Source organism: Gambusia affinis, linkage group LG17, assembly GCF_019740435.1.
Source record: "Gambusia affinis linkage group LG17, SWU_Gaff_1.0, whole genome shotgun sequence".
Classification (NCBI taxonomy): domain Eukaryota; kingdom Metazoa; phylum Chordata; class Actinopteri; order Cyprinodontiformes; family Poeciliidae; genus Gambusia; species Gambusia affinis.
In genome coordinates, this window is record NC_057884.1 from 20,442,559 (window position 1) to 20,462,320 (window position 19,762).

At 38.5% G+C, this 19,762-nt stretch overlaps 1 protein-coding gene across 1 annotated transcript; it reads left to right on the forward strand.

Moving 5' to 3' along the window:
• Positions 1-10,032: 10,032 nt before the first annotated feature.
• Positions 10,033-18,899, forward strand: barhl1b (BarH-like homeobox 1b). The gene is made up of 3 exons (XM_044096023.1): positions 10,033-11,218; positions 12,818-13,040; positions 16,225-18,899. Exons 1-3 carry the CDS (start codon positions 10,765-10,767, stop codon positions 16,529-16,531), a joined length of 984 nt encoding a protein of 327 aa, XP_043951958.1. The 5' UTR covers positions 10,033-10,764; the 3' UTR covers positions 16,532-18,899.
• Positions 18,900-19,762: the final 863 nt, after the last annotated feature.

Genomic DNA, 19,762 nt, shown 5'->3' on the forward strand with positions numbered 1-19,762 from the left:
ACGCCCGACATGGCGGAGTGCGTCGCTTTCTGAAGAGCATGACGTCACGCGCAACGGTAACGGCTTTCTAACAGTAGCGTCTGTAAAAAACAACAACAACAACAACAAAAACAGTAGCGTCTGTAATGTGAGCGAGCGCTAGCTTTAGCTGAGGTATAATGTAGTTATTTTCCTTTACGGTTTACGACCAACTCCATTCACACAATCTTAAAATCTAGTGACGAAACAGATTAATAAATAGCTATAAATTGGAATTAGCCAACAGTTTAGGCTTCTGATATGTAAAAGTTTAGCATAGCAAAAACAAAAACAAAAAAAAAACAATAGCTAACTCTAGAACAAAGGTTTGCAAGCTAAAAAAAAAGGTGACCAATCTTTTTGCCAAAATCATTGGGTCAAAAGTACTAGTTGGTCAAGAAAGTTAAAAAAAATATATAAATAAATTAATTAATTAATTAAGTAAATAAAGTAGTATATTTTTAATTGGGGTGTAGGAAATAGTTTTATTTGTTGTAGATCCAAAACTTTTAAAGATTCGGCATGTTTGCTGTGTTAAAAGAATGACACTTTTCAAAAAAATTGGGCTCAGTTGAATAAATTTGTTATCAGCATAAGATCAAGATTTGAGTCTCTTTCTTTCAAAACGTAATAAATTTGATAAAAGCTCACTAGGTTGCAGAAGAGCTTCTTTTTCAATAAGTCTAAAGCATCATCATAAAATTATTAATACTTTTATTGTACATAACATTTTCCATTTTAAGAAAATAACATATTTTTCTTGATTTAAGATAAAAAGGTCTTTGTCTAGTAATAATCAGTATAATCAAAATGAGCAAACTAAACCTAAAGTCCTTCTGATCATGACTGTTTAAGGTTAAGCTGAAAACTTGGTTGCTTAGTTTTTTCTTTCTTTCTTGTAAATAATCAGTTTTTATGCACAAATATACATGCATATGTTATACTTTTTTTAATTTACCCTACAGTTGCACTTTTCTTTTAATCATAGTATGCTATTTTTAATAACTGTACACAATCATTTTTCTTGTTCTGTAAGTTTGCCCATACTGTACAGTTTCTTATTACTATTTTTGTTTTCATAGTGTTACCCTGGTGTGCATTTGCTTTTCACTTTGCTCCTGATACATCAGAATTTCTATTATTGGACAATAAAAGGACATTTCTGCTTTTACTAAGCTCTGGTTGCCATTAAAAATAAGACATTTAAAAAAAAAAAAAATTCTCTTCTATTCATGTATACTGTATTATCTCCTTTCCCATTATGAAAAAGCAAAAATAAAATAAATAAATCATGTTATAACCTATATGTATTAGTCTAGATTTAGGTTAAAGCTAACCACTAGAGTTAGCCTCAATATGTTGACCAAACAAGAATATGCTAATGCTAACATATTTTAAAGCTTATTTATCTTTTTTTTCTGTTACAGATTCTAGGATGTGAGCAAGCAGACAACTTACAGCTTAAACAGTTATGGGTTAAGCTAACAGCTAACATTAGCTTTAGTGATCAAAAAATAAGAACCTAACTTTGTAGTGATTGATCATTTTAGCCAGTGTTACTATTTTTGTTTTGTACTAACTCCCAGCACATTTTTCTAACATATGTCCTGCAATAAATAATATGGGAACTGTTAAGCAGATAGCATTTACTTAACCTCAACTGCTAGCTTTAGCCTTAAGTTAATTTCTAACATTAGCTTTGAAGAGCAATGAAATTAGACTGCAATAACATTGCTTCAAATAAGCAAAATTATTGCTAATTTGAAGAAATAATATTGTCAAGAGCTGAAAACAAAATCATTCAAACTAATAATGCACAGATAACTTTGATGATCCTTTTGTCCCAGTTTTAATATTTAACATGCAGGGTTAAGCTAAACGTTTTGACGTTTAGTTCAGGAGTTCATAGAATTTCAACACATTCATATTTGCTTGGAAAGCAGGTAAGTAACAAATCAGTTAATAACTAAAAGATTTAAAGTTCAGCTAACTCCATAGCTTTTTCCTGATGGACTTCACAGTTTGGGGATTTTGGGTCAAACGTGAGTGAAAGTTGGCCGTAGATGAAGAGGCTGGCATTCCTCATGAGGGCCGTTTATGATGGATGCTCCTGACTGCGCGTCCTCTGCCTCCCCACACCCCTCTCCATTGGCACCACACTCACCTCTCCAACCTCTTGCCACCATCCCTCCATCCCCTCTTATCCTCTGACCAGATGTGTTCATTGAACTCTGTCAAAAATAATAAAACGCTAGCTGCAAGGGCCATGTGTGCGGGGCCGACAGCGCAGGGCAGCGAGGCTGTAACACAGTTAGTTTTTTCCCAGGTCTTTGCTTTTTTGTAAATTCTTAAAATAAAAGAACAATATAAAGATTAGTACACTGTAATTTTAGTGTAAGAACTCAATTAGTTGGAAAGACAAGTCAATCTGTGACCGTTAACATGTACAACACTGCAAAAACACAAAATTTGACAAAGTATTTTTGGTTTAGTTTCTACTGCAAATATCTTAGTACGCCTGAAATAAGACGAAACTAACTGACAAGTGACTTTTTATCAAGATAAAGGAGCAGAGTTCAGAGTTTCCCTCAGTGTATGATAAGCCTGGCGGGCCACCAGGCTTTACTTGTACCCCCACCAGGCTTAGCATTACTTATTTATTTAAGTCTTTTTAAATGTTTGCATATCTTACGTCTTTATAGTTGGTGTTCATATATAAATCTTTCTATAACACATAATTATAAAGTGATATTTTCACATTTCCTGTCAACTTTAAACATGTTTTAACTGAAAAACACGGCAGCGGGCTGGATGAACGCCGACCGACTGCCAGGCTGGACAAACGACCGACCGCCAGGCTGGACGAACGACCGACCAAAGTACCAAATACTTTTTCGCTCTTATTTGAGTCATTTCTTGGATGACTATGTTTTACTTTTAGTTTAGAACAATCTTTGGTTACCCTGTAAACAAGCTTGTTTTAAGTTTATACTTAATGTTGAAGAGAAAGTATAGTTCTGCTGTCAGATTATGACTGATAAGTGAAATTATCGAAACGTTTTCATCAATATTAAGGAACTATTGACTTAAAACAAGCTTCTGTGTCTTGCTGAAAAGTTACTTATGCGTTAGTTTTGAATTATTTCAACTGTAATAAATATTTGCACTATAAACTTGACAAAAACACTTGGGGAGATTTTGCAGTGTATGCTTTCAATATCTCCCATAAAAAGTACAAATACACTTGAAGAGAGACAAAACTAACTTAGAAGTAGCTTTTCATAATACATTGAAGCTTTTTAGCCAATAATTCCTCAATATTGATGAAAAACTACTAGTACCATTTTCCCTTATTATAAATTATTTAGACTTTACAAAGATATTTGCACTAGAAACTGTTTAAGGTTTTGTGTTTTTGCAGTGAGCTGCTTCGGAGACACCTGAGTTAATCACTCTGCTCTTCCTGATATCAGATTCCCAATCATGTTTGGAAAAGTTTCTAACGGTTTCCTCTCCGATTTTTAATCCACAGCTGACAGGCGAGCTCAGGAAATGTCCAACTCTGCTGAAATATGGAGTCCACATGATGAAGAGGAGGAGGACGAAGGCCTATAAGGAGAAGGTGGGTCTGTGTTTTGTGTGATGCGGCTGCTCACCCAGGCCTCCCGGGACAGAATCAAACCCAGACTCGCTTCAGTGCCTCTTAGCAGGGTGACCAGTCGGCCTCCAGGGAGCTGCCAGATGAGAGCCGGCACGCCGAGTGATGGCAAAGATGGCGGCATGCCGTCCACGCTGATGGCTGGACTGATGATTTCCTTCACGAACACGGACGCGAACGCCTCCTCCCACCCTGCCCGTGGCCCCGGCCCTGCAGGCAACACACACTCTCTCTACCGCACACACACATCGTGGTTAGGCCTCCAATTAAATCAAAAGTGGTTTGTTTTTATTGGTCTTTTGCGCTGACAAGTGGGCTATCATTCTGACGGCTCTACCTGTCAGCGAGCAGCTGAAAATCCTCCGTTGACAATGCCCAATGCTTCCAATTAGAGGAGAATCAGACTCCTGGCGCGCTAGCCATCCTTCCACCCTCCTCTTCCTCCCCCTCCCTCTTTTCTTCTGCTCTCTCTCCACCTCCCCTCCCATCCTCTCCTTCCTCTCTCCAGGAGAAGGGGGTCTGTCTCCGCTGCAAATTACCGACACAAAACGAAGGTGGTGGCGGCGCTGGCGCAGGGAGCTGCCGGTCCAGGGGCCCTGTCAGCATTAATGAGACGATGAAGGTTTATTTTGCCCGCATGCATGTGCTAAATTCTTTCTTGTGTGACAGCTGACTGGGAAATGTGAGTGTTAACCTTATAAAAGATTCAGCGGGTTCTCATTATTTTCTGTCAACTCCAGTACCTGATGGCGTTAAGGTGCATCATTTGCATCCCTGACTGGTCCGAGGTGCGGCACCAGCTCCACAATCCTATTCCTCCATGTTTTTCAATGCTGTTTGTTTGTTGTGAGGAATCATTTTTTCTTTTTTGTGTTCTTTTTTTACACGATAGACACGATTTTGCTCCATGCAAAAACAATAGAGATGCCAAAGTTTATTCAAAGGCGACACAGATTTTTACAAAACATACACAGATAGGCGTTTAACACGTCTGCTCGGTGACGCCAGGAAATAAAAACGAAGCTTTGTGGGGTTTTTTCTTTACCCAAACACAAAGAGGGAAGCTGAGGAGGCCCAGCAGGCGTTATTACAGGCCACTCTGGTATGACTGAGAAACGGGATAAAGCCCAGGAATGTAGACAGATTATTGGCACTGACAGGTCAGTTACAGAGGAGCAACTTTGTACTTTCTGTTATAGATCCGTAAAACGAGCGCAAACAGCTGCTGGATATAGAAAATGCAGACTAGAAATAATTGTTACCCCACTTCTGGCGCCCCCTGTAGCATAGCGCCCTTATGCAACATAGTTAAAAAAAATTTGGTTTATTTTTGCACCACTTGTCAGTAATATGATGAAACATGCTCCTTTTTCTAGTTTATAAGATTTTCTCACTTTGAAAGGGAATCGAAATCTTAACGATATTTGAAATTTTAGATTAAAATGTGGAATTTTGTGGAGTTTGTTTCCACATTTTGTCATGTTATAACTGAAATCTTTAACCTTAGTTTGTTTGACAGCATGGTATGTTTGAATATATAAATATTTTAATGTTTGTCTTTAATTTGATCTAGATCTGTACTTTGACTAGACCACAATGACTCATCTTTACCTCTGGATGAATGTTTAGGGAGTTTTGCTCCTCTGAAAGGAAAATCTTTTGACAAGCTTTCCTTCAAGATCTCTACTAAAAACAAACCCACAGCATGATTGTGCCACCACCATGTTTCATGGTAGAGATGGTGATTAATGGTGTTTATTCACAGTCATGTAGGACCAATCATCACATTTTGCCTGTCAGGACCTCTGGTCAATTTTGTTCAATATTTATTCATTTATTTTTCGCAAAAAGAAAAACAAATGCACAAAACCCAACAAATACAGACATAAATGAACAATATTTAAATTCCTGTCAAAGGTTAACACAAATTATAGACGAGACACTAAATGTTTATGGAAAATTTCAGAGACAACTTCAGATTTACTTCACCAATTGCTTTCCCATAAACGGCAGATTTGTGGCGTTAGTCAGTTTTGTTGAATGCCTCTGTCTTTGCACGCTTACAGCTTGCCATACTCAGACGCTCCCAAACCGGAGTAAAGTTGGCCGGACACAAATTCACACCACAGCGTTCATTTGTGTTTACATTTTAAAACAATATTTTTTTTAGATAATCCATGTAAAACACATTAAGGTTTGTGGTCGTACTGTGAGAAAATGTGTAAAAACTCCAAGTTGTGTGAATATTTATGGTAAGAAACTGAAACTGGGAGCCAATTTGTCCCAAAACGAGTTGAAGGTTCAGCTGATGTGCAGCAGCTTGGAGGGATACTGTCCACTGATTCCCTGAAAGTATCCCAGTTTCCTCTCTTTAACAGGGATCAATAAAAAGTGTGTGTGTGTGTGTGTGTGTGTGTGTGCGTGTGTGTGTGTGTGTGTGTGTGTGTGTGGCGCTGAGTGTGAACTGGCTCCCACACTCTGAAAACACTTCCTGGAAGAAGAAGAAATAAATAAATAAGTAAAAATTGGGCTTCACTTGACAAGAGGGACAGTTGTTTAAAAGCAGCAGCAGTGTGAGCCAAATCATTACACACAAACAAAACTCACACACATCCGCCCCCTCACACACTTCCACCGCTACAGGTTTGGCTGCCTGGCTGCTACTACAAATAAATCCACAATCCAGGGGATTTGTAAAGTTTTCCACAAGCATATAATTTTAAATTGATTTTCAAACAACACATTTTGCTCACACAGAATCTAAAAATATACAAATTACAATGTTTTTATTTTGGTTACAGTGTTTAATTTTTCAGTTTTTGGCATTTATTTTTCTTCTTGATTTGGAGTGTAAAAAAACCAGAAGTACAAAAATAAGATCATATTTATATACTTATCATTAAAAGTGTGAAATGTGTTTTTATCTTTTTCTATATCTGGAAAAATATGGAAAAAAATAAATTAAGTTCAGAAATGTGTTTGTGTTTCCAAAGTACATTATATTGGATTGTCAGTCTGATTGATAAATGACAGACAAACCAAACTTGTACTTCCTGCAGTTAATTGGTTGAGTTTCCCAATATCATTGTAAATAAAACGTTTCCTTAGACGTAAGAGAGACGCAAATAAAGGATATTTGTTGTTCCCCGTTGTGTTTAATGATTGGATAACGAGAAGAAAAATATTTTCTCGACATAACCAGATAAAAAACAAGACTACAAAACTGTCATCACAACAAATAAACTCATATTATCTCCACATTATGACATAAATGAATCATTTTGGGAACTAAAGATTATCTTTCAATTAAAGTAAAGAGTTTAATTGTTACCATAAAACATGAGATTGTGATTGAAATCAATCAAAATTAGACAAGAAGCTAAATATGAGATCACAATATGATGAAATATTAATTAGCATTACCAAACTGACATATTGTGATCTCAAAATAAAGAGATAATGGAACTGAAATCAAACTCTAACATTACCTCTAAATAAAAATGTTCTTCTTGTCATTTTATCTCAAAATAATGAAATAATAACTTTCGTTTTCACAATTAAATGAGTTGCAAATAATCAAAATCCAGTGTCAGATATCAAAGCAATGACACAAAGAACTGAATTAAGTTTAAACTGACGCTGTCTGGAGATCATGAAATAATAAAACTGTTATGATTTAAATGTTTGGAATGATTACAGAATGGTTTATATCCCTCCACAGGCTTCAGGTCTCAGTAAAACCTACAAAAATAACTTTTATATTCATTATTTCAACATAATGATAAATTGAAACCTTTTTATCATTTTGTCAATTATAATGTAATGAAACAATAAATAGAGCAAATCCTGTTATACTAATATAATGAACCTTCATGTTTTATTATATTTAACTTTAAACTCACCTTATGTTATAATGTAACATCAGGATAAATTAATATTTATGTCGAGATAATGAGATGAAGAAAATGCTTTCATAATAAAAAAAATGAGATAATTTGAATTTTTTAGCACATAAACCTGCTTGAAATCTCAAGATAATGACAAAGTTATAGTTTAATAAAGACAAAACATGACGGTGGTGCAGTTATCTCTATATAGGACAAAAAAAACCAAAACAGTTTATGATTAAAAGTTACTATCTCCTAATTTAAAATAAAACCTGAAAACCATCTAGCAATGGTATTTTAAATGTTATTTTCTCAGGATAATGACGTAATTATAGTTTAATAAAGGCAAAACATGATTTTTGTCTCTACATAAGACAATAAAGCTGCTTTTAGTTATCTCAAAATTTAACAAAAATAAAAATAAAATCATCTGGCGATGCTATTTGAGATTTTATCTCAAGATAGAATTCAACAAAACAGAATTATAAAACAATTAAACTGTATTTTAAACAACATTCCTTTATTTCATATGAGAACATTTTTGCTCTCAAATCAAAACAATGATGTGGTCTCACTATGTCAACTCAAATCAACGTCTTTTCTTCACTGAAAATGACCAAATATTGGCTGTCAAAAAACATGTTTGAGGGTCTCTAGTACGAAAGAAATATTTTTAAAAATCTTAATAATAGTTACATATGTTTAAAACTATTTATGATTTTAAAAAATATCAGTAAATTAATTTAATAAAATCTGTGCATTGCACTGACGGTCTGATGCAGATTTAAAACTAAAATAAAATCTAATTAGGGAGAGTTTCCAGGAAGCTTGATGATCACAAAGAGGAAGAAGAAGAAGAAGAAGAAGAAGAAGAAGAAGTCAGTTGAACCGCCTTATGATTAATTCAGCAGAACTTTAACTGGAGCTCGCGGACGCAGGACAGAGAGGATGAAAAGAGGAAGACAAAAAAAAAAAACAGTGAGAGGAAGCATCAAACCACCGCTCCTTTTTTCTGCCCCAGCAGAGGAGAAAGAAACAGCCACGTCAGGGTGGGTGTGTGCAGCCTCATATCTGTGTTGTCCCCGCCTCGCATGTGACAGCTTGCAGCCGTGATGGGACCCCATGGGAGCGGGGAGCGGATTCACTAACCTGCCGGTGTCTGCGAGGCCGGCGCGCGCCTCCAATCTGGTGGTCACATGGGGGGGAGGAGGAGGAAGAGGAGGAGGAGGAGGAGGAGGAGGAGGAGGAGGTGTGTTTGTGTTGGTGATGATGGTGGGGGTGTCGGCCATAATGGGAGGGGGTCGTTAGATTATTAGGGGCTGTCGAGGCCAAGGCGCGGGGCAAACTGATGTGCAAAGTGCGCACAATGGCATTTAACGCGTGTTAAAGGGAACAATTGTGCAAAAATAAATAAATAAAAAAAAATTTTTTTTAAAAAGGCGCAGTTGAGTTTTTCAATCCCACTTCTTTGACTTTTTGTTCGCGATTTCCAAGGACTATTAGAAACTTACTTTTTCCAACTATCATCATTCAGTTAAAGAAAAATAAAGTTAAAGATATTTAACTTTATATAAAATATTAAATATCTGGACATGTAGCAACAACATCAAACTGACTGGATTAAAATATGAGAAAAAAGAAGGAAAATAAAACAAAGTTGCTTTAGGAAGCAAGTTAAAGTGGAAAGAAATCACTGAAATAGAAATAAAATGAAATAGAAATAAATTAGTATATCAAATAAAACATGATTTTTCATGTTTATTTTTAATAAAACATAAAAACTAAAATTATTTTAAGCTTTACTTCACAATTAAGTGTTTGTTTTAATCATGAATTAATTTTTTTATTCTACAAGCTTCAAATTACAGCAAGTACAACAGCAATAAATGATTAAACATTTAAATAAATAAACAAATAAATTCAAAGTCGTATCAAAATGGTGTAACGGTGCAAATAAATAAAGGTAGAAAACAAAAACAACATCTGTTTTTGTTTTTAGTGACTATTATCTGTAAACATTTATTTTTAACAAATAAAGGCAACTCTTTAAAGGAGTTTTACTTTTTTATTCTTTTACAAAATTTTAAGGAAGGTAAATATATATAATTACTTAATTAAAAAGATAATAATACATCTGAGCTAGACAAACGGGATTCAACATAAATAAAATGTAGATTAACAACAGAATAAAAGTCAGCAGATGGTGAATGCCAAAATGTAAAACACAGAAGAAGAAGAGGAGGAAGATGAAGATGAAGATGATGATGATGATGATGATGATGTGCAAGAGATCCGGAGAAAGAAGAAGAGAGTGGAGGAGAAAGCAGCGAGCCGCTGCTCATAATAACCCCATTATGAGCCTCATCAATGATGTAATGAAAGCAAACAGTGTGAAAATTGCCTGTAAACAGTTGGATCTGAGTCTCCTGATGAATCCACTGTCTGCTATCAAAGCGAGGATGAGCCAGAGAGGAGCGCAGCGGACGGAGGGAGGAAGGAGGGGAGGTCCACTCCGGCTCCCTCAGCCAATCAAGGCTTGTCACAGGGGACTCACGTGGACGAGGCGCTCTTAAAACCTGCTCCTGACTTTTCCTCAAGTTCAATTTTTTGGGATTCCCTCCCACCCCAGCCGCATCAAGTCGCTTTTACTTCCCCAGTTGTCACTATTTAACCTGCTTTATCGCTCCTTTTTTTCTCCGCTTCCTCTTCCTCCTTTCTTCCTTCATTTCTTCCTTTCTTCTTTCCTCTCTTTCTTCCTCTCTTCCCACAGCTGCTCCGGATTCTCCTGTCGCTCCACTTCCAGCTCTTTAAAGCCCGTTTTTGAAACCCGCTTTAGCTGCCCACAGGAATGCCGCTGAACCGAGTCCAGCGGGAGGACGGTTCCTGTCCATGGTGCTGAAAACTGCGGAGCGTTTCCTCTTCCTCAAGACGAATCGATTGCTGCACCAGCTGCGTTATTGATCGCCGACCACAAGAAAATCGGATAAGCGAACTGTTTTCATTTGAATTTTTATCTGGAACTATTTCCGTCGACCGATCCGGTAGGAGGACTGGAAGTAAAGCGGATGAAAATAAGCAACAGCGGCGCGTTTTCCGGAGAAGTCCGAACATAGTCCAGCTTTCCTAGAGTAAAACTTGCACCTGAAACCAAATGGTAATTTAAAAGAGAGATTAAGAAAAAAACCCGGCCTCATCGGAACAATGGAGGCGTCCACCAATGGGTCCAGTTTCGGCATCGACTCGCTGCTGTCCCACCGGCCGGGGAGCCCGCTGTCCAAGGCGGACGGCCTGCTGCCGGGGGAGTGCCGCTCGCCGCTGGAGTTCAGCCCCAGATCGGACGTGGAGAGCGGCTGCTCGTCGCCTCCGTCGCCCCGCAGGGAGTGCGTGGAGGAGGCAGCCCAGAGGCAAGTGCACAGCGCGGGGCTGCCGCCGCACCTGCAGCACGCACAGATCTCTGCGGGCGCGCAGCAGCGGACCGTCACCTCCTCCTTCCTCATCAGGGACATCCTGGCGGACTGCAAGCCGCTGGCCGCCTGCGCGCCCTACTCCAGCAACGGCCAGCCGACGCAGGAGGCCGGGCGGCTGGCCGCCAAGATAGCGGACGATTTCATCGAAAAGATCCACAGCAACTCCTCATCGGACAGCGAGTATAAAGGTAGCAGCTCCCCCCGGCCCCCGAAATATTTCCTTCTCTTTTTAAACTTTTCATTTAGGAAACAGAAAAAAACAAACAACAAAAATAACTTTCTACACGTAATCCAGATATATGCTGTATTAATCATGATCCATCTCTGGCTGAAAGGATCAAAATTTTCAGTTTATTTTTGTGATTCACATTCATCTCATCCACAGTTGTATTTTTTGGCAATTAACTGAATTATTTCTGTCTAATATTTTTAGATTTTTCCATCTAGACTCAATATTTCATTTTAATTAAAACGAGACGTTGCAATAAAGCGAAAATATCGATTAAATTTAATTTTGTTTTTTTTAGAAAAACTGCAAAATTTCTAATCTAATCCATTTAAAAATTATATTAATCACTTAACGTAAATTCCGTATATTTATAATTGTTAATTTAATTTGCAGGTATTTGTTTATTAGGTTTGTTGGCGGATTGAAGGCAGAAAAGTGTCTCTGTGTTTATAATCCTGTCAGCTGAAACACAACAACTCCTTTAACTTCAACCACATTTCATATAATTGACATTTTTCACATTTTCGTTTGAAAATTTTAAACTTAATCGCTCACGTTTTCGCGTGTGCAACCCCGGCTCTTGATCGATTCATTGATTTATTTCAATAACTGATTGATAAAAAGCAGCCACGCGCACCTTTACTTTGATGCGGCCGCCCGGATTTGATCCAATTTGTCCAATTTCGGCGCTTTAATCAGACATATGAGCGCGCGCGGCTCGTGGTTTCTTCCCCTCCCTGTGAAGTGGCGCCGGCCGCGCGTGGAGGGCTGCAGCCCCGTCCCCTCGTGGCTCAATTAGGGGGATTATTATCGCGTTGCTTCCTGTGATGCCTCCACTATTCAAGCTCTCTCGCCTCTGTTCGCGTTTCTCTCCTTCAGAATGGATTATAAGAACTCATGTATGTGATTTCTTTGCACTCCACGCGTGAAAAGAACAAAGACTCCGCGGCTCTGCTGACGGGGAAAACATCAGATCTGAAATATGAATATTGAAGGAGCTTCTCATAACAACTTAAGGGCAAAAATCAAACAGCCCCGCAGCGAGGAAAGTCGCTTTGCGCGCTAAAAATCACGTTTTGGAAAAACTTGAAGGTAAATTCTTTACGCTAAACACAAGCGCTTTTGTAATTTACAAGAAGTAAAAGTGACATTTTGGGCGGTATTTGAAGCTGGAATTGCATTTTAAGAAAAAAATAAAAATATAATATCAGTTATATACCTTCAATTTCTGCGACTGTCATTTTTAAGACACTTTATGGACCCAAATACGCAAATTAAACTAATATTGTCAATTAAAACGCCTTTATTTCTCAGCGTATAACATTTAAATTTTAAATAAAAACAATTTTAAAGACTTCATAATTTATGTTCTCTGACAACCAGAAAATTTCAGATTAATCAATGACATTTTCTTTCGATAAATCCAATTTAAAATATATTTTTGTTTAAGAACTTCAAAAACGTGCTGGACAAATATTTCCAGCCTTCATGAGACAAAATTTGACTTCCATTTCCTTCCTCTCAACATTCTTCCTTGTTGTCCGTTTTTAATCGGCAGTGAAAGAGGAGGGGGACCGGGAGATCTCCAGCAGCAGGGACAGCCCCCAGGTCCGGCTGAAGAAGCCCCGCAAGGCCCGGACGGCCTTCACGGACCACCAGCTGGCGCAGCTGGAGCGCAGCTTTGAGCGCCAAAAGTACCTGAGCGTCCAGGACCGGATGGAGCTGGCGGCCTCCCTCAACCTCACCGACACGCAGGTCAAGACCTGGTACCAGAACCGGAGGTGAGGACCGAACCGCCGCCGGTTTTTTACTGGGTTCGGTTCGGGGAGCGAGGAGAGAATCTGGTTTCCCACTGAGGAGGAAGTTCACTTCCATGGCTGAGTCACATTGTCGAAACCGATTAATTCACATTTTCTCTCCATCCATTTAACATAATTACAGCTGCATTTAATTTATTTTAAACTTTCAGATTAATCTTTGAACCTATAAAGCTCAAAACACTTTTATTCTCTTTTTATTCCACCAGCTCTTATTTAGATAATTAAATGTGTCAAAGCTGGATTTCCCCATCCAAGAATCTTCTCTAGATACTTTGGTTTGACTTGTTTATTCATTTTAAGCCACATTCAGATGAATTTCTATCAACATGAAAGGAAATGTGTTTGATTTATTTTATTCTAATGAAAGAAGGAGCAAAAAGTTGATTATTTCTTCAGTTTTCAACCATTTTATATTGGTTCTGTAATGGTGATCCAATGACAAACTACAAACATTTATGCAAGACAAAAAGCCTGAAAAGGCTAGAAGTTTATACTTTTCCCTAAAACATAACCTCATGTGTTTAGTTTCAATTTAACCTGAAGGGAAACACGTCAGATTTGGTTTGTTTAATCAACCAATGGGGCCCATATTTGGAGGATGTGCCTTGGAAACTTGGGTCCAGATCCAGATGGGCTGATGAAAGTCAACTTGGGTTAAAAAGTAGAACCCAGATGTTTCACACAACTTGAAAATATTCTCTTCATATCCATCCCAGACGTTACATTTTTAACTCCAGTCCAGCTGTCACTGTGAAAACAGGGTCCAACGTACATAATACAGTTTTATACTGTTTTATTTTTAGACAACTTTGCCGTTTTAAATATTTTTTAAAATATGGAAAAAGAGAAGAAAATATTATTACACTTTATTTCAGTTTTGAATGCATAAGTAAAATGGAAAACAGAGGAAAGAGACCAATTGCACCAATTATTTTTGTATTTTTTACGTTTTTATCAACCATCTATTTACAGCTTAGTAACAAACTGCTGGTCTGAAATAATTATTTTCCTTATTTAGGCCAGAAAAATGCATCAAAAATTAAAAGCAGGTGTTTCCACTTCACGATTTTCACATCGTTTTGATGGAAAGCGATGTTTTCTTTTGCATTTGGGGAATAATTGACTTAAGGAACAACCAACTGACGTGTTTCTTGTTTAATGTCTTATTTCAGTTTTTGAAAATCACTTCATGTTGGTTGGATCTATTGGTGATCAATAGATCCACAGTTTCCAGTTGGACGAAGCCAAAGACTGGATTTAGTTCTTAAGGTTTTTGGTTTTTATTGACGCTAGTCAGGCAGGAAGTGGGTGGAGAGAAAAAGGGAAGACATGCAGCAAAGGTCACAAGGTCAGGATTCAAACAGGAATAATAGTCCAATTCCCAGAAACAACTTTTTTTGTACCTTTTCTTATTTAGATATTAAATAAGAAACAACGTTTACTGAACATATGGAGCCCATTAATGGGTCCCAGATTGGATTTTCCTGGGTAGCTTCATGCTGACCACTGGTCTGATTTAGATCAGAAAGTGGAACCCATATGGATCCTAGATGTGAGAAGGGACCCATTTGGTTTGGCCAATGTGTGCTGCATGTAGACGATGCAATGGGCCTCATATTGAAAGCCTAGCATGATTTCAGGCCCAGTTAGAACCCACATGACGTCGTTTTCGCTTTAAAATTTTAATCAGGAAGAACAATTTAAATGTTAAACGGCCTGCTGTTGCAACCCTGAAATTAATTTTGTATATTTAATTTAATTTATTTTTAGTTTTTTTATGACTAAGACATTTTTCAGCTCTGACAATCCTAAACCATAAAAATCATCAGTTCCCACATACTTTCCGAAATATTGATGTTCATGAATGTCTTACATTTACTTATGGGACCCATAAGGGACTGGATGAAGAATACAAGTCCAGGAGTGACTGCCTTTGTTTTCATTAACGCCTTACGTTAGCTTAATGTTGGTCATCTCTGGGCAGTTTGTGGGACCCATCCAGTCCTGGGGGTGTTGTCCAATTTGAACAGATTTCCTTAATACCCATTTGAGACCCACTAAAGTCCTATATTGGGTCCCCAACTATTTATTTAAGCCAAGTGGGTCCCCTTAAAGAAGCCAACTGCGAGCGCAGGATCACTTAGAACCCATCCAGCCAGAGCTAACACCATATGGGGCCCATATCCACTGTCCATGGACAGGGGGGCAGCTAAGTACTTTCGGAGGGGTATGCAGACACATTACAGGCCCCCCTGGGGGGTTTCGATGCACAAACAGCTGTCAAATACAGAAAATGACGACTAAAAAATATAAATAGTCCACCATCATTTGGCGCCCCTATGAGTGGCACCCACTTTTTGTGCCACTGTCAATAGATTTATAATAATGTGTATTTTATGTCGGTCAGAAACATTTTTTATTTGGGATATATGACTTTATTATGGCCCATTTGATCAATTTTGATTCATTTCTAGCAACATTTTTTTTTTAAAATGTAGGTCTCTCTTTTTTACTCACTGTCATTTTTTCAACGTCCTTCCAATGAAATTCTGCTTGAGGGGATAATTTATAGTAAGAACAGGCCCGTGAATTGTTTCTTTAAATTTTTTCATTTTACTTTTGAATGCTCAGGAAATTATTTCTTATTTATTTTCAAGATTTATGGCAGAAACCATGCTGGTCATCACAGTCAGTGACTGAATTAACCTGAGTGCGCCTGTTTATTTATTTATCTTTCATTTTATTTCTAACTCTCATGCAGCTAAATGACATAAATAAATATAAAAAACACACAATTTGAGTCGGAGTTGCTTATGAATAATGCATCGTTGCATGTGTGCATATTAATAATTCAAACAAACTACTATATCTACTCAATTATCTTTATTATGAATTATTCACCTGGCGGAGTGCACGCTGGCAATCTGAAAGACGTGTTTGGGTGTGAACACAAAGTGGCAGGCTGGAGATTTGGGTGATTTTAAAAACAGAGCGGGGGGTAAGAGAGGCTGGAGGAAAGAAAGAGGAAAACATTCCCTACTTCTAATTGGATCCCAGGTTAACAGATGGGAGATATTTTGGCGTGTCAAACACAATCGCTGCCGGCTGCAGAAGACTAAAAACAGCCTGTTTTATTTCTCTCCAGGACAAAGTGGAAGCGGCAGACTGCGGTCGGGCTGGAGCTGCTGGCGGAAGCTGGGAACTACTCCGCCCTGCAGAGGATGTTCCCGTCCCCGTATTTCTACCCGCAGAGCCTGGTGTCCAACCTGGACCCCGGGGCGGCCTTGTACCTGTACAGGGGCCCCTCGGCGCCCCCGCCGGCCCTACAGAGACCGCTGGTCCCGCGGATCCTCCTGCACGGGCTGCAGGGGGGCGGAGAGCCGCCGCCGCCCCCGCCGCCTCCTCTACCCCCCATGTCCGGAGTGCTTCCCCGGCCTGCGCAGCAGCGGTGAGCCGGGCCCCCTGCTGAGTTTTTATAGACCAAACTGGACCCGCTTTGAGCGAACAGGACAAAATAAAGAGAAAACGATCAACAGTTAGGGCCTTTATGGGACAAAACTGGACGGAACCGAGCCGAAAAGACTCTAAACGGACTTTTTGTTGTTTTTGTTTGTCTTTGTGAGACAGAAGCTTTATTTATAATGTATTTATTTTTCAGAAGGCAATAAAGCCTTTAAGTTAAGTATTTATTTACACCCAGTTTCAGTATTCGGGCTCCGGTATTTGACCTCCAGCCAATTTATTATTATTATTATTATTATTATTATTATTATTATTATTATTATTATTATTATTATTATTATTATTTACAGGTAAAATGATCAAACTTTTCTGTCTGAATAAAAAAAGTAGTTGTATCATCCAAAGGAACAATATTTTTTTGTTTTTTCATTCATCCGAGTCGTTAACGTGTAAATAAGAAATAAGAGGACTTTTTTTCTTCGATTGTTTGCTACTCGGTCCAGTTTAAACCGAACTGGTGCGATAATAAATATTCGGATGGACTGGATGTTTGGATCCACAAACTTTGGCTCTTGCTGACTTAAATATGTCAAATTATTTATATCTAAAACGCGGTTTTAGCCCCCCAACAGATTTTAATGCTTCACCTCGGTGAGGCCTCATTTTGTATTTTTATCGATAATCGATTAATCAGGCTTGGGCCCCGAGCTCAGGTGGATTTGTTGACGTTGTGCATCATTTCTGTTATTTCATATGAAGCTGTGATAATAACTCCGTACTGTTCCGACTCTCCTTTATATTGGTGAACATGTATATTGCAGATATCAACCTTGTGGAGTGATTTTGGTAAAATTACATTTCCTGGATTTTATTCGATTTGTTCCCTCTTTTTTTTTTTTTTTTTTTTTACATTTTGGTTTTTTGAAAGACGTTTCCTCCCAGAAAGTGGTGAAGTTTATTTTTTATTTTAAGTGAAGTTCACAGCAAAGGTTGGACTGATTCAAAAAAGAAAAAAAAGAAAAACAAAAGGGGGGATTTGATGTAAAAAAGAATTACTTTTATAAATGTGGAAATAAAAAAAAAGATGTCTTTCATTTAATGCCGTGAAAAGCCTTTGGAGTTTAGTGGGGAACATGGAGGGGAATCAACATGTGGATTCAGGAACAATATGTTTACTGCTGATACATGAACATTTGTTTAAATTCTTCCAAGCGCAAAATCTGGATTTATGTGAACTGAACAACAAAAATCTGTGTGAATTTTAAACAATTCGGTGTCTTTTCTCGAAGATGGCGTCCACTCTCCCCGCCTACAAACAGCAGCGACTCCGACCCGTTGTCCATAAACAATGCAGGGAGCGGCATGAAATATTAATGCCATTCGTCGCAATTGTTTAAGTGCCTTTAAATGATCCCCATTTTGGAAAATTGATTGTTTCCATCCGCGTGTGGTTCCTCCTTGAGAGGCTGCTGGATGCGCGCTGCGGTGCCAAGCGGCTCCAACAGCTGGTGACCGGGCTGGAGCTGCCGGCAGACCGGGGATCAGAGCCGGGACAGCTGGTCAGCGGCGGCCCCAAACCCCCCGGCCAAGCCTGAGCGCATCCACACGATCCCTCCGCGACGCGTCAGGGGTTAAAGGAGTTCAGGCTGACGGACAAGGCTTGGCGAGCAGGATGTTAACGACGAGACAAAAGACCTTAATAGGTTTTAATTGAAAGTCGATAATGGGTTTGATAGCCAGCTCCCCCTGCTGTCAGCCGCGCATGGCACCTGTTATCTGGGAGTCCCGCTCCTCCTCTCGGCGGCTGATCCGGCCGTGAAACATCAAACTGACGGCTGGAGAACTTGCGCTTTTATCAGGCGGAAAATTGCATTAAAAACGCAGCGAACTGCGCCAGGTTCTGGCCAGTCTGGGTCATGCATGACGCTTCTTACTTACAGTAAAAAGAAGTTCCCAACAGGACATAAAAATGCTCCAAAGAGCACGATGGAGAACCAGCAGACATGTTTATAATGGGTTTATTTGACAAAGGAAGTCCGATAACGTCAATAGTGACCAAAGCGTGGACCAATCAGGATCGACAAACAATCCTGCAAAAGCAAACCACTACAGCCAACGCTTATCAAACAAGGGAAACAGAGAAAACTCATTTAAAAACTAAATTAAATAAATAAGACGAAACAAACCATTAAAGTCCTATAATTTTTAATATACATTATTTTATAACTTTAGAATTAATTAATTCCTATTAAAGCACTTTGAACTGCCTTTAAATGTGCTACAAATAAAATCACCTTTACCGATTATTATTGATTTTATTTTCCAGTTTGATGATTTGAGATTAAAGTTATTGGTTCAGTCACTTTGTAAAGGTTACAAGATTTTTATTTACTTTTATATTATTATTTCTTCGAAAATAAAATATACAAATTATTTTATTGTTTTGAAATTTTATTTTTTACATCATTCAAAAAAAAACCCAAAACAAAACAAAAAAAAAAAGAAAGTATTTTTTATTTATTTATTGGTCCAAAAGTGAAAACCAGCGAATATATCGCCTCATATTTTAATCAGATTGTTACGATAACAAAAGTCAGACTCTTTTTCTGTCACTTACATTTTTTAAAAACAGTTTTGTTATAATTTCTTTCACGCAGCGATGACAACCGGATAGCGCCTTGTTCCGGATCCATTTTCGTGTCATTACGTGAGATAAAAAAAACAACAACACCGTTTTGAATCTTCTTCGCCTCCTCCTAAAGTTCAGCTTTGATTATTTTTATGGCCACTTGCTTCCTTTCATGGCGCCTTCTTTATTTACACTGGAAGTAGCCATGATACCTGAAGCAACAGAGCAGCACCTGCTGTATGCGAGGACAAAACAAGAATCCCCTCTGTTCAGATTTCACCTGGATAAAGAGGGAAAAAATACCTCCCAACTCGCCAAAAGATCATTAAATCCCCATCATGTGGATCCGTGACCGATTCAGATAACGACTGCGCATTTTCTTTTAATACTTGCAAAGTGCGCAGCTGATTATCACAGGAATAAGGGTCCAGCGCGTCCTGCCTGATGACTCGGAGATTTCACTTTTATTTCCATGTGAAAGGGGGAGCTGGTGGTAAATCCCCCGGCTCTCACCGCGGATTGTCCCCGGCTCAGGGTTAATGAAGTGCGGATGGAGTGTGGTTAAGATCCCGACAGACAAAAAGAAGGAGAA